The sequence below is a fragment of the Phasianus colchicus genome, chromosome Z (genome assembly GCF_987193195.1).
Source record: "Phasianus colchicus chromosome Z, bPhaCol1.hap1.1, whole genome shotgun sequence".
NCBI lineage: Eukaryota > Metazoa > Chordata > Aves > Galliformes > Phasianidae > Phasianus > Phasianus colchicus.
In genome coordinates this window covers 26,928,490-26,942,817 of record NC_143476.1, presented here as the reverse complement: position 1 = coordinate 26,942,817, position 14,328 = coordinate 26,928,490, and the positions used below count along the sequence as shown (strand labels likewise).

Sequence of the window (14,328 nt, the reverse complement as noted above, 5' to 3'; positions counted from 1 at the left end):
AAATATTTCAAAGTACACACAAAACTTAATAACCAAAAGGTTACTTCTAGTTACCAGCACTAATAGGTGCCCAAAAAAGCAGCAGCAAGAACAGAGATATTACAAAGTGTGTGCACAAAAGAATTCCAAGTTTAGCCTATTAGTGCCAGATTAATAAAGCATTGCTGTGGTCTCGGCAGTAAATAAAAGACAGTTTATTTTGCCATGTCTGTGGTCATGAGGAAGCAACGCTTTTAATCAAGTCACTGAGTAGGGAAAAATACAAAAATACATGCATGATGAGATCTTAATAATACAAAATAAACAATACAGTACTGTGGGTTGGGAGGCACAGAAGGAAATGGGCAGTTATCTACTAAACTAGTCTTTTACCTAAGAAGCTCAAAGAACACTCACATCATTCACCGACACTTAGCCAGGATACATTTAAATGTTAACAACTGTAAAATGCTGATAGGAATCTAGAAAGAAATAGCTATCTAGAAAGAAATTCTATTCCTACACACAAATCTGCATTGCTATACCATAGTTCATTTAACAGTTTAAGATAATCTACTTCCTCCCCAGTGTTGCTTCATAAGGAAAACAATAAGGTATTTGTGTCAACTGTGAATACCCACATACTTACTAGAAGTGCATGAGAAATGAGGAACAACTTGACAGGCAGAAAAAAAAAGATGAATTTCAATATGCAGCATGTATACTGGTGTCCAGAAAACTTGTCAGCAAAAAAAAAAAAAGCACTACTTCATCTAATCTGAAACAACTGATAATTGCTTAAGTTCTGCAACGTTTGTTTGCGGTGAACTTATCTAGATTCCCTTCAAAGTAACATACTGAGGCTTTGTAGCCTAGTGTATGAGGTGGTACCAGAAAGAATGCATATTAACTCATTTGTTCTCATTCCAGGCAGAGTTGCATTGAAGCCTCGAGAAGAGGACAAGACAACTACTAAGTCTGTCTTCTACAGTACATGCCTTTGTAGAAAAATCCCACTGAAAATTACTTGTTTAGCCAATAATTTCCCTTAACTGCTAATATTTTTCTTACAATAGAGTGTTTTTCAGCATACTTTGAGTGAAAACATCATGTCTACACTTATATTGAGGTCAGTAAACAAATGATCAGGAATTGCAGATAGCAAACATGTCTGCTAAGCAGTGTTTTTAAGCATGCACATTGAAGGATTGAGTTCTCAAATTTTCAAATGAGTTGCTCTTGGAAAGAGAAGAGGAAGGGACACTATTAATGCAAATACACCGTTCATTGTTAACAGGCAGAAGATAACAGTGTAAAGTTATTATACAAGGAAATTCAAAATACTGAACAAAGGCTCTACGGATTCTTGACTTCTTACTAATAGTTCTCATCCTCCAGACGTAAATACCACCTAAGTTAGGAGACAGAGACAAAAAATTTATCTTGCCATAAAATAAAACACTTCATATAATGTTTAGACATCACACCATGTATTCATTCTGATTTTATAAAACATTCTGTCAAAATCTGAGGATAGGTGTAGCTTGAGTTTCTTCCTCTTCCTTCACCAAAACTTCCCCTCCTTGATTTAAACGCTCTTTCAAAGTACTCCAAGTTCTAAGTTTAAATCTTTTTTTTTTTTTTTTTTTTGCCAGGACAACCTTATGGACTTTTGTTTTTAATTCAAGTAAAAACTCTGACTGTAACGTTTAAATAGAAGCCTGTACACAACCTACTTTGTAGTCTGTCTGGTTTGGCACATTCCAATAGTGAGTAACTTATTTGCCTAATCTTGCCTATTTCCCTTACTCTTATAAAAGGGGAGAAGGCCAGAGAATCATCTGAGACTGCAACACTACTTTTTTTTTTTCCACTCAAATCTGATCAGTTACTGGTTTAGTACATGGAAAAAAAACCAACGATGTGCTTTCCTTAATACAAATTCCCTAGGCTTCAAAACAGTAGCTTTTCCTTCCCTTAGTAGGATATGGTAGTGAAGTAAACTTAAATGCCTGTACTATTAAACTGTCAAAGAAAATCAAAAGGCCTCATATTTTCAAGCTCGAACTTCTACAACAATATTTAGAAGTGGTTCTCTCCTACATTTAATCAAGAGAACAGTTGCTTGTATTCAAGACTGCCTTTTATTTATATACTCTCATACCAAGCATAGTACTTTCACCATTTAACACACTTTCTGAGGACAGAGCAATAGGCATGCCACCCAGGAATGGTTTCTCATCAACTGAAGTATAGGCACAATAGCTGGGTTTAACATCATGCCTCCGTTTTCATTAATGACCACCACCAAAGCCTACACAAGGTGACTGTGCTTTTATCTGCTACTGGTCTTGTGTTTAGACATGTTTATAGCAGTCACTGACAACGGAATTCTCTCTCACACATCTTCTACAGGTCTTCAATGCAGCTTTCAGCTTCTTGAAGAAAAGGTCAGTTCTATTGGAACCACCAGTTCAAAGAAATTCCTTTTAGTGGAAGGAAGTGATTGGTACAGGGTATTGATCCAGATGTGGCATGCCAGTTGTCTCAAGAATCAAAGTATCGTTACATGTAGAGATTACAGTCATAAACAGCTCAACTCTGCAGCTGCATACAGTTAATGCTATGGCCACCAAGAACAAAACTTGTCACTATAGATAGTACAATTTTCTGAGTTGACAAAGATCAAAACAATGGGGAAGAAAAAATAATAAGTATTTGTTATTGCTTTTCTAATTCAGGCATGCTTTTGCTAGAGTACAGATAAGAATAAATGAGAGTTTGAATAGTTATCAAACAATCAGCAGAATTACAAAAGGTTTCTTTTAGGAGAAAAAAGGTCTTTCTTGAAGGAACAGACCTTCCATTTTCCCTTCTGGAATGAATTTTTAGATTCTTCCTCCCACATCACTTGTGATATTTCTGATGATCTGAATATAAAATTTAAGCAGCACTGAATTTATTTTATACATAGAATAGCTGCATGAAATAATGTGCTGACATAAATGTACAATTCTAATGCAGAGACAACTTCTGTACCAATATAACTGCAAATATATGCAAGTGTGATACCACACCAGCAAAGAGTAAGCTGGCTCTTAAAACACTGTGCATGCTAACGTTTGTGTAATATAGACACATGCGATTTGTGCCTAAGGGTCTTGGAAGAACTGTTCCCATGTTTTAATGGTTTTATTTCCCTGTTTTTCTCCAGTCTAAGAAACAAAGTACTGAGTTTCCTTTCCAAAATTTGTAAATCTCCATGGAGCCATGTTAAATACACTGCTGTCCAGGGACAAAAAAAAAAAAAAGTCTTGTGATGAATCTGCATGAACATTTATCAAGAACAGCTTCAAAATTGCCTGTGAATACAGGGTATTTAAGTGCTTAAATATGTGAGAGGAAAAGAAAAACAGTTTCAAACTAACTCGACCTGGTGACACTAATTCTCTAACAGTTCTTCAGCCTACTACTGTTCAGAATGATTCAGATACAGTTGACAGCTTTGCTCTGGAGACTAACAATAAAATCGTAACAGATTTTTAATACTAAAATTGAATAACATTTACAGTTCTGACAGCTTTCAAGTGTTCTCCGCAATGGAAACAGAGTCTGATGGAAAGAGGTATTGTAGGTAATTATTCAAAAATATTTTTCCCTATCACCACACACTTAAGGTAAAGTTAGTACTCACATGGAGAGTATATTATTATTTATGCTCTCTACTGATCTGTTTCAGAAGCATTAATCCTGAAGTTCTGTTAGACACTGCTTTCACTTTTGACAAAATGAGTTTACCAAGCCCTCCCTCCTAAGAAGGCAGAACTATTCAGTATGTATCAGTATTCAGATTTGGCTGAAGCAGTGCTTCTTACTGCTTATCTTTACAGCAATAACCTAGAAAAAAAGCCTGCTAATGTATTAAATGGCACCCAAAATTTATCCACTGCAACAATAGATTAATTAACTAGAAGAAACATGATCTGTTCTTAAAGATTCACTGAACGAAACATGAACAGATTCAACCACTGGATACCAGTTTCAATTAAAGGAAGTTGTTTTCAAGTTTGCAACCAAGACATCAAAAACTATGTGCTTTGGTTACATTACCCTCTTCACAATTACATATTTAAAATATAGCAGCAAATACTTTTGGCATTGACTTCCAAAGATTTTAAAAGAGATTGCAACAATAGAGTATCTTACTGTTATCTTAAGCTGAAATTAGCCTGTAGTACTTTGATTAAGTGGAGCAATTTTAAACGAAGTAGAAATTTAGTTACAATTAAAATGTCAGCTGAAAATTTAGCCAGCTCCACATCACTGCTATCAGCTTGTATTTCACTGTCTTGCAACTCAATACTACTTTTACACAAACATTAAACAATATTTGAGCATATTTATTCATATCCTTATTTTCCGATTTTAAGAGCTATTCATACTTAAGTTTTTTTTTTTTCCAAAGAGATAGAGAATCATCTGTCTTTCCTTCCAGCTCCCACAGTAGTTGGAATTATTAACCTTGCATGCAAGACTGTTAATGAAGAAGTTCGTTCAAGCAACCAATTTCAACTTAGGAGTAAATAACAGTACTCAGAAGGTGGTATACTTACTAAAAGACAGATAGGAATCTTATTAACCAGGCTACCACTTAAATCTTACGTGCATGCTCTCATCCTGATGGAGGATTTGAACCACCTAGATATCTGCTGGGAAAAAAAAAATAATATAGTGAGCCACAGGCAATCCAGGAGACCTCTGGTGTACTCTGAGTACCACCTCCAGGTCCAGGTATTGGACAGACCAACCAGAGATGACACATTACTGGACCTGGTGCTCACCAATGCAGAGTTGCTCATTCAAAAAGACCCGGAGGCAGTTCAGGCTGATGCAACTATGCCCTGATTCAGTTTGTGATTGAGGAATATGGGCCTGGCAAAGAGCGGAGCCCTAACTTGAAGAATTGTGTATTTAACAGCCACTTTTTTTTTTTTTTGCAAGAAAGCAACATACTAAGGTAGATATTTTATGACAAAATCTGAAACAGATAAAAATCAGAGTATATGCTTCAAAGAGTTAGAATAAATATATCAGAAAGGAAGCTTCTCTACTTATACACATTATCTATACTATATATTTTATATGTAGCCCAAGATAATTCTTGTTCAATCAATACAGTCTACGCAAACCAAAAGGTTGCGCAACCATGATTTAAAACAAAGGTCTTACCAAAGGAAGAATTCAGGACAGAGGCAGAAGACAGAAATATTCTGCAGACAAATCTGTAATGTCAATATTGATCAGACATTAGAACACTGCATCATATTCCACGGTTGATTCCACTACTTCCTTTACCTTTTCCCTCTACTGCATTACTACAAGTTTTTGAGGTTTTAGCTCAAAAATAGAAAAGAGTCACATTTCTTTCTTAAATATCAGATCAAAACGTCTCTCTCCAAGTAGAGATTGTTCATCAGTGCAACTGGAAACAGTGGTAGCATTAACACATTTTATGGCCATAATATCAGCATAAGAAGTTAAGATATAAGTCTTTGGACTCCATTAGGAATTTCACTTACTGAAGAGGACCAGTCACATGGACTGTGAGTAAGCCCTGAAGTCTAATATCCAAGAAAAGGTTGAGATTTGAAAGCCAGCAGCCAATGAGATGGAATGAGAAGGAATTAATCCTTCCAAGCACCTTCCAAGCACACATGACAAGACACCAGTTTTGTTGAAATCTGCAAGAGACTGGACCCTGGTGTACCTATCTGAAATATATTCAGTTCATTTTCCATGCTAAAAATAATAGAGACAAAGAGTATTTTGTAAAAGTATCAAGATAAACACCTCTCTACACTTTTATACTTTGATCCATAGATCACTCCATAAGGATAACACAACATGAATACCCCAAGTGAGCTCACAATACCAAAATAAAACAAAAGATGACCTCTATCCCATGGTATATTAACAGTGCTTGTATCCCGCACTCCCAGAAATATGGTGGAAGTCAGCCCTTCCTCTCAAGAAAGAACTGAGTCAGACATTAAAAACAACTTTCTGACAAAGGAAGATTTAGAAAGTGTCTCCCTTCTAGTTAATGGGAATTTTATCATTAATGTCAAGTTACAAAATACAGAGGCATCGCTTCCCACATAAACACTGAGGTAACTGATCTGTCCAGCATTAAGAGGAAGAAATACTTGTAACCTAATTCACAGATCATTGCTTTTCATGGATCACAGTAAAAGCTTCTATTTCAGTATGAATATGACCAAACTCTTTTCTGATTTAGATCAAATCTTACCCTTGCAATTTTTGCAAGTTTTAATAGCAGAGCATTAGGATCTACTGGTGAAGAACATTAGAGTTGGAGTCCTTTCCTGTCTTCCCCAGAATCATACTGGTTTCCCTGCTGCACCACTGAATTTGATCCTTTTCAAAAGAATCACTGTACAATGAATGACTATCAAATAAAATGAATGACTATCAAACTGTTGTACTTATCTGACATGAAAAGAAAAGTCATTCCTCAGGAAAACAAATCAAGGTTCTGAACAAAAGCAGTTTTCACTTGATTTTCTGAAACAAAAAGAAGCCTAATATATGTAACAGTTAAAGGTCTTCCTCTTTTTTTAATACAACTTACTTTTTCTCCATAATGAGGCAGATGCAGCCTTAAATTACATAAGAGCCAAATCAAATCTTATTAGCAAGCCACTGGCATAGCAGTTTTGCACACTGAAGTACAGTCCAAGTAATACAATGTTCTGTCCATAAATGCAGGAGAATCCCCATTTCTCACTCAAGATCCTGTTTTCAATACAGCAAATTCCCAAGTCATCTTCTACACTCCATCCCTCTAAAAGATTGATTTTTAGAATTCTTGCTGAAGAAATTGCTTTTCAATTGTCATCTATTTCTGATAAACAGAACACAATACACTTCCCACTCAAGAGGTAGGGATTAAGAAGTAAGCGTAGCACAGTATGCAGACATAAGTTAAAAAAAAAAACTCTTCAGTTTCTAATTTTAAGTCTGTTTCCAGGCAGTGAACTTACATTTAACCTATTTTCTTATAATAGACTAAATAGTCCAGTGAAGTAATTGAAAAAAATCTGTTAATCAGTGATTAAATTTTTAGTGTCATACCACGAAGTGACAGATGCAGCTTACTGCACAGTTGTGCAGTAAGCCACCACACCCTAAGCCACCACAGAGCACAGCTATTACCACGAAGCACAACATTTATACTGGCACAGTGTTATATTCAAGTCAAAGCTGCCAAACTGCTTACAGCTTAAGAGCAAGATTACACAGGATAGTCTTAGGAGTTTCTACCATATAAACTCCTCCAAGCAAGTTGAAACATCAACCTGGCACTGACTGCTTCTTTACAGCTGCAACAGATGTTGCTATTTCCTTTGAATTCAGAAGTTTGAATAATCTGAAATAGAAGCAGTTCATTTGAGGAAGTTAACAGGGGAAATGAAGACATTAGGTGAGCTTCCTTGTTGAAGTGGCTGAATAGGACCATTTTTCTTTTATTTTTACTCACTACATCTGTGAGCGAGTTAAGTTTATTGTCCAGAGAATTTTTTTTTTTTTTTTTTTTTATGTAGAGAGAAAAAACCTACAAAACAATTCATTAAGATTATCAGGAATAATCAACATGCTGAAGTGGAGAAATAAATCAAAGATGTTCCAAGTGCTCAAACTGCAAGAACTGGATAATTTCCAAAATACTAAAAGGCAAACAGTTTTAAGTCCACCAATAAGACATTTTTCAAATAGTTAGCAAATGAACATACTGCAATTACTGTTATCTATGACAAAAAAAGAAACAAGAAGAATGGGTTTGTGATTGCTCAAACTATTTGAATATTATATAGGGCTTCAGGAAAAAAATCTGAAGGATACATCTGTAGATGCAGCACACTGGTTTAAATTACTCCAAGACAATGATCTTGCCAACATCCTTTTCTTCAAAGATACTCTTCAGGAATGAAAATAAAATGACATCTGATCAAAAACAGTACTAAAGGGGGAAGAAAGTTAATTTGAAGATTCATATTCATTCTGCAGCACCTTCATTTTTAACCTGTTGTGATGTAGCTTATGCTGAAAGAAAAGTTATCCAGAGAGAAATCAGTACTATTCTTTCACATTTTGGTCTTGAACATGTTACTGATACAGATGATATGAGAGCAAAGACCACCTTATTAAAAATCATATTTTTCTGAACTAGTCTCCTCACTTCCTTGTACTCCACTAGAAAGTTAGTGTGCCTTCTCTTCTGAGATTAGTGCTCATAAGGTTTAGAGTAGCGCAGAAGTCTCCAAGGAGGGGTGCACAAAACCCAAGAGACATGCAGGACAATCCACTGGGATGTGGAAGAGAGTATTTTTCCTTTAATACTAATAAATAGAATTTAAAATTTTTTTTTCAATGGTGCTTATCTTCATCTCATCATTTTTTATATCCTATTTGTTTAAATTTTATTATGCACATTACATAAATAAAGTAGTACATTATAAATGCACACATACTGTGGGTATGAACTCAAAATTATTTTACTGATAGTTGCAGAAACAAAGAAGTTTGGTGACCACTGTTGTAGCCAATGAGGGAGTCAACCCCTGGTACCGGAAAAGATTTCCAATTCTGGGAGGGGGTTGTTTATTTTGTATAAGCCACGCCAATTTCCAGATTCAACTTAAAGCTGCTGAAATACATAACCACAAGACAAAGCAGAATTTGTATGCTTCCAGCAGCAAACTATGCTTGCTGCTTAACTATAGCCTGTTAACAACCCTATTATCTCCAGCTTCTCTGGAACCAAACAAGTAGTAGTAAGAACAGTATGAGCCGTTTGCTAATAACTGTTCAAGGGTTTCATTATTCTACCGGTGTTCTGGACTAAAGAAGTCATAAAGATCAGATAAAAGAAGATTCATGCAACATAATTTTGCAAAATACAAACTGTCCTTATAAAACAAACTCTGGAGGACTAACACAAAACTAACTGCTGCTGAAAATAGCAGTTTATTAGTTACCACAATCAAGGCAAAAAAAAAATTTCCACACAGATTTTAAAAAAGCATTAGAACACCATTTTGCACAAAGCTAGTAAAGCTTCATCCAAGCTCATGAACACAGAGTTCACCATTTTTCAAAAAATTGAACAAGAACAGTTACAAATGAAAAGCTTGTAGAATGTCTAGAAGTGCACTGATCAAGCTTAAGAGAACTTCTCATGTTTTATTTTACTAGGACTAAAGTTCAGAAAGAAATACAAGTACTGCTTACAAATATAAAGAAAGAGAGCAGGAAAGATAAGAAGTGATCTGAATTAAATCACAGCAACTCAAGAGCTATGAGGCCTCATGATTGATGACAGCCTTCAGCAAGGTGCTGCAAGAAGAATCCTACCTGCAGGAGCTAGCCTTACAAAAAGGCAGCAAGGAGGAAGCAGTTTTCAGACCTCAGATTACATCACCAGCTAACTGGATAGCCTACAATCATCTTAGTCTCCTACGGATCTTAAGCTCTGTCTAATTCACAGACTACCAGAGACAAACCAAGAACTAGAAGAAAGCTGCAGCAGTAATTCACCATTTTCAAGAGAGTATATATTCTTTGTAAAAAAAAAAAAAAAAACACAAAACTAGTGCCATGCGCAGTTCTTCCACTGTACACAGCGTTTTAAATTGTAAGAGAAACTGCAATATTCCTTCAACAAAATAAAACTTAAAGAAGATATTTTAAAGAACTCATCATCCAACTTCATTAAAAAATTAGAAAAAGTAATCAACCTTGTGATTTCAGATAACCCTGCACTAGGACTATACTAACATTTTCTTTACTTGTCTTCCAGTTCAGAGGACAGATGTGTGACTTCCTATGGAGAAGGTGACTTCTTCCTATGGAGAAGCCAGGAACATTTTGTTTTTAAAGGAATGCTTTTTTTTCTTCCCCCCTCCCAATTTAATTTGGGTAGCAGGGGTAAAGTTCATCCTCTGAGATCACCATCTTACAGCTTGTCAAGGGACAGGCTGGCACATTCATTAAGTATTTAGTGAACAACAGAACAAAGCTACCAGTAGAGGGCTTGGTCTACACACCACTTATCACAGTTCTAAGTGGCTGAACAAAAGGCATATATTAAATCAGAATATTTCACAGACTGAAGTTTCTTGTTTCAAAAATAATCTCCCCAGTTAAGGCAATGCCATACATTTCTGTATGGCAGTAGATAACTTAAACAATCCAATTCTGGCTGCTTTAAAAGCATTTACCTTCTGGAACTGTAAGGCGTGTGACATTACAGCACATTTACATCGAGGAAGACAAAGGCACATGGAATATCTTTTATAAGCTATAGTTTTACTTTACTAGGCAAAACATATTCCTAAACACTAAGAAAAAAAGGAAAAAAAATAAAGGATATCAAGGTCACTTATCAATCTTTGTTATGTCTGAAGGAGATCCTCTCAGCAGGGCAGTGCACACCACTGTAAGCACAACAAAAACATCCAGAGCACATTTGGTTGTCTCCCTCCCCCTTCTTTGTTAATAATAACCATCTTCACAGCTCTAAGTCTCTGGAGACTGATGCTTCTGCCTCACCTTAACTGTGACATTAGCAACTGTGACAGTATCACCAAACCCCCTCTACCGTTTCTCTACAAGACAGATTAACACAAATCAAGCAGATAAGCAACATATCACTGGCAGCAGGTAGCCAAGGTAATTGGTAAGTGACAAGACCCTTACTTGGAGCTCAAAATAAGAGAGAAGATTGGTACTATGAAATTCATCCACTGAATGAATTTCAGTACTGAAGCATCACCCAGCTGTGTTGCCACAGCTGGTGGCATTTTCCTTACACTTCCTACTGTAAGAATGACCAAACAACATCTCAGGTGGTTGGTCTGACACCTATCCTATCTTCGTAAGAAAAACTCCTGCAAAAAGGCATTCCTTCCGTATGTGCATCTTCCTCAAACACCGCATCATCCTCAAGCAGGGCTCTTCTGTGAGAAGAAAATCAGAACAACTGTTAGACATATGATATTGTAAACAAAGCTATGAAAAAAATACAAAATATATTCTTCCATGAGCACTAGCATCAGCATTGCAGAAACACTGCCTGTCAACATGCACTTACTTTTGAGAAGCAAGGAAAGTGTTGTGCAGACCCAGGGTAAGATGAAATAGCTGAATTCAAGCAGCAAACACACTGCTGGTGAGTGCTTCTTGATCAGCGTTGATGCAAAGTAACAACCAATCTTGGTACACTGGATTAAGAAGCTATTCAAGGCAAAGAAAATGAATGGCGGATCCCTGAGGAACAACAAGCATTTTTGTAGGGAAACAACAGATCTTTACTTAGCATACATTGCATTCAGTGCTGCTAGGATGTTTGTACCAAGTGCCCTGCTTACACTTTGACGTACATGCAATACAGCTTACAGTAGTACAAGAAAAATCACTGTGATTAGAGGGTTTAATTTTTCAAGTTCATTAGAAGTTGGAAGGAAAACATCACGTTAAAAAAAATCTTAGACACCTGTCCATCCTACTGAACAAATTAAGGACATTTTAGAAATTAGTACTTTAAGTTCAGCAATGCTTACAATGTGTCTATTTTGAGACCCTGTCCAAAGCAACTTATCAAGAACAATTCTTGCTATCCTTTATTTTAAATTTGAAGAAATGATGCTTATAAACAGCACAGTTCCAGACTGTTACATTATGCACCAAAATGCCCTAATGGTATCACAAAGAGCTTGCTAGGCTGCCGCAATATAAACACACAGAATACCTGCCTGCCAAGCTTAGGATCGCGGGGCATGTCCTTCTTACAGGACAGAGTTATTCAACAGCCTTCCCCTTTCTGCTCCTCATCCCAGCATAGAGCTGAAGTCAGAAATATGAAAGAAGTTCGGTGCGTTTCCCATAGACCACAGGCTTATTTATAATGCCTCTAACCTTACAAAAACAAGTGACTGGTCGATTTTGCTCTGCACTAACTCAGTCAGGCTAACGGGCATCAGTCCTGAGCAAACCTAACAGGCAATAAGATTATGCTGCTACTGTTAGTAAGCACTGTGCTATCTAATCAGAGCTGTGCCACGGAGACACCTCCTTGCATCACCAAGCAACCCCTCTATCCGAATAGAGAGCTGTGTTTCCAGAAAACATAGCTGGAGAACCATCAGAAACAAAAACCACAGATGAATGCGAACACACTGAGCTGCCTAATGAGGGTCTGAAGTGCCGGAGTCTTCAAAGACGACATTTTCTCATGGAATTCCTGCCTGGCTGACTAGGAGTGAAAGATAGGATGTAAAGAGCTCTGGAAACAGAAATTCCTCACTTCATTAGGATGCGGCCCACACGGTCCCTCATTCCAATCGACCGGTGGAAAAACCAACTGAGGTACGCGCACACCGGGGGGCTGCAAGCAAAACAGCGCTGCAGTACTTCAACGCTCCCACACAGCACGGCCCTGAGATTACCTCTCGTTAAACCCCGCAGCAGCAGCAGCCGCCTCCTCCTGCAGCACCTCGGCGAGACGCGCTCCCTCCCCTCCCCTCTCCTCCCCGCGGCGATGCCCCGCAGAGCCCTCACACCCCGTTCGGCAGCGAACGGAAAACCGCTTCATCCGCGGCCGCCGCTCCCCGGGCTGCGGAGCACGGCCCGGGCACGCACGGCCGCAGCGCTCCGCCGGGCTCCGTCTCCAGCAAGAGGATGGACGGGAGGAGGCCCGCCGTCCCAGGGACCCCGCCGCCCCGGGGGCCGCCCGAGGCCCGCTCACCTTGTCCAGCTCGTCGTGCAGCTCGGCCAGGCTGGGCCGGATCAGCTTCTCGCCCAGGTCCGCGGCCGTGTGGCGGTAGTGGTCGATGCGGGGCACGGCGTCCATGGTGTTGTGGCCGAAGGTGCGCAGGTAGTAGGTGTTGGTGTGGGTGTCGTAGTAGTAGTGGTGGTGCCCGCCGGAGTGCAGGCTGCCCTCACTCATCACCGTGTCGCCGCCGTTCTGGAAGCTGACGTTGGCGCCCTCCGAGCTGCCGCCGCCGCCGGGCTCGCTGGGGCTCTCGTCGCCGGCCGACGGGTCGACGAAATTCACCCGAAAGCGGCCCTTGGCTTCCTCGCCGCCCTTCCCCGCCGCATCGACTTCTCCGTTGGCCTTGCGGGGCGCCTCGGCCACCAGGTCCACCTGGAAGCGGCTCTGACTCGGCGTGGGTCCCAGCGGTCTGCCCGGCGCGTCGGCGCCCGCATCTTTCCCGTCGGAGCGCGGCTCTCCACCCGCGGCCCCCGGCACCTTCAGCTCGCCGGGACCCGGATCCCGCTGAAGAGGCTGCAGCGGCTGCTGCTGCTTTCCCTCCATGGCTGCTCCCCGCGCTGCCGAGCAGTGCGTGCGGCGGCGGCCCCGGCTGCTCTGAACGCCCCCCGCGGCGGAGGCTCCGCTGCTTTAAGCCGCCAACCAGCGCCCGGGGCTGCAGCGCGCCGCAGACAACGCAGCGCCGCGCCCCGCCCCGCCGCAGCGCCAGGTGATGATGCCGCCGCCGGTGTGGCCGCCGCCCCCGACCCCCGCTCGCCGCCCGCCCCCTCCGTCCGGCTCTGCCTCCCGCCGCCTGACAGCGCCGCGCGGGGAGGAGCGGCCGCGCCGCCGGAGAAAGAAAGAAGGAAGGAAGCGGCGCTCGGCGCGCCCCCCGCCCGCTCCACCTGACCCCCGCGCCGCCGGGAGAGGAACTGGGACGCGGAACGGCCTGGCCGCGCCCCTCGCTTGCCCGCTCGCGAAGAGGCGGGATGCGGGGGGCCGCCCGCTCCTCAGGCTCCGCCCGCTGCCGGGGAGGGCGGCGGCAGCACCGCGCGGAACCAAACGACGGCGGAGCCGCCGCATCCGCCCCGCGGGGAGCGGCCCCGGGGCGGGGGTTGGCGCCGGGGGGAGGGGGGGGGAGCGCGGCGCCCCGGCCCTCCCGCCCGCCGAGCCCGCCGGCGCGGGGCCTTGTCTCGCGAGAGGAACGCGGCTCCGGCCCGGAGCCCCCGGGAGGAGGCGGCTCCGCAGCCGCCGGCGTGGCGTTCTGGAGCCGCGTCTCGATCCTTCCCGAGCGCGCTGTCGCTGCTCGGTGCGGGCGTGAAGGGGTCTGGGGGGAGCCGCGTGTGCGGCTCGGATTAAGATAGCGCGGAAGAAGGTGTGTGCCCTGTGCCCGCGGGTCAAGCGGAGCTGCGTGCACTGCGGGTGCCCACGAGGTCACGTCGGAGCGGGAGTGGGTGAACACTGCGCTCCCCTGCCGGCCTTCACGTCTTCCGAGCGCGCTGTGGAGTCCTTTCTGTAAA

The 14,328-nt window shown here is 41.7% G+C and overlaps 1 protein-coding gene across 2 annotated transcripts in view; it reads right to left on the bottom strand.

Annotated features, from left to right (window-relative positions):
- The window catches only part of SLC12A2 (solute carrier family 12 member 2), a 56,816-nt gene extending 42,985 nt beyond the window's left edge, over positions 1-13,831 (bottom strand). The window contains exon 1 of one of the 2 annotated variants that reach the window (XM_031607762.2): positions 12,806-13,831. In XM_031607762.2, coding sequence (XP_031463622.1) covers positions 12,806-13,375 — 570 coding nt within the window. In that variant the 5' untranslated portion in view covers positions 13,376-13,831. The remainder of the gene's footprint in view (positions 1-12,805) is intronic. The other variant, XM_031607761.2, reaches the window with a different exon arrangement.
- Positions 13,832-14,328: the final 497 nt, after the last annotated feature.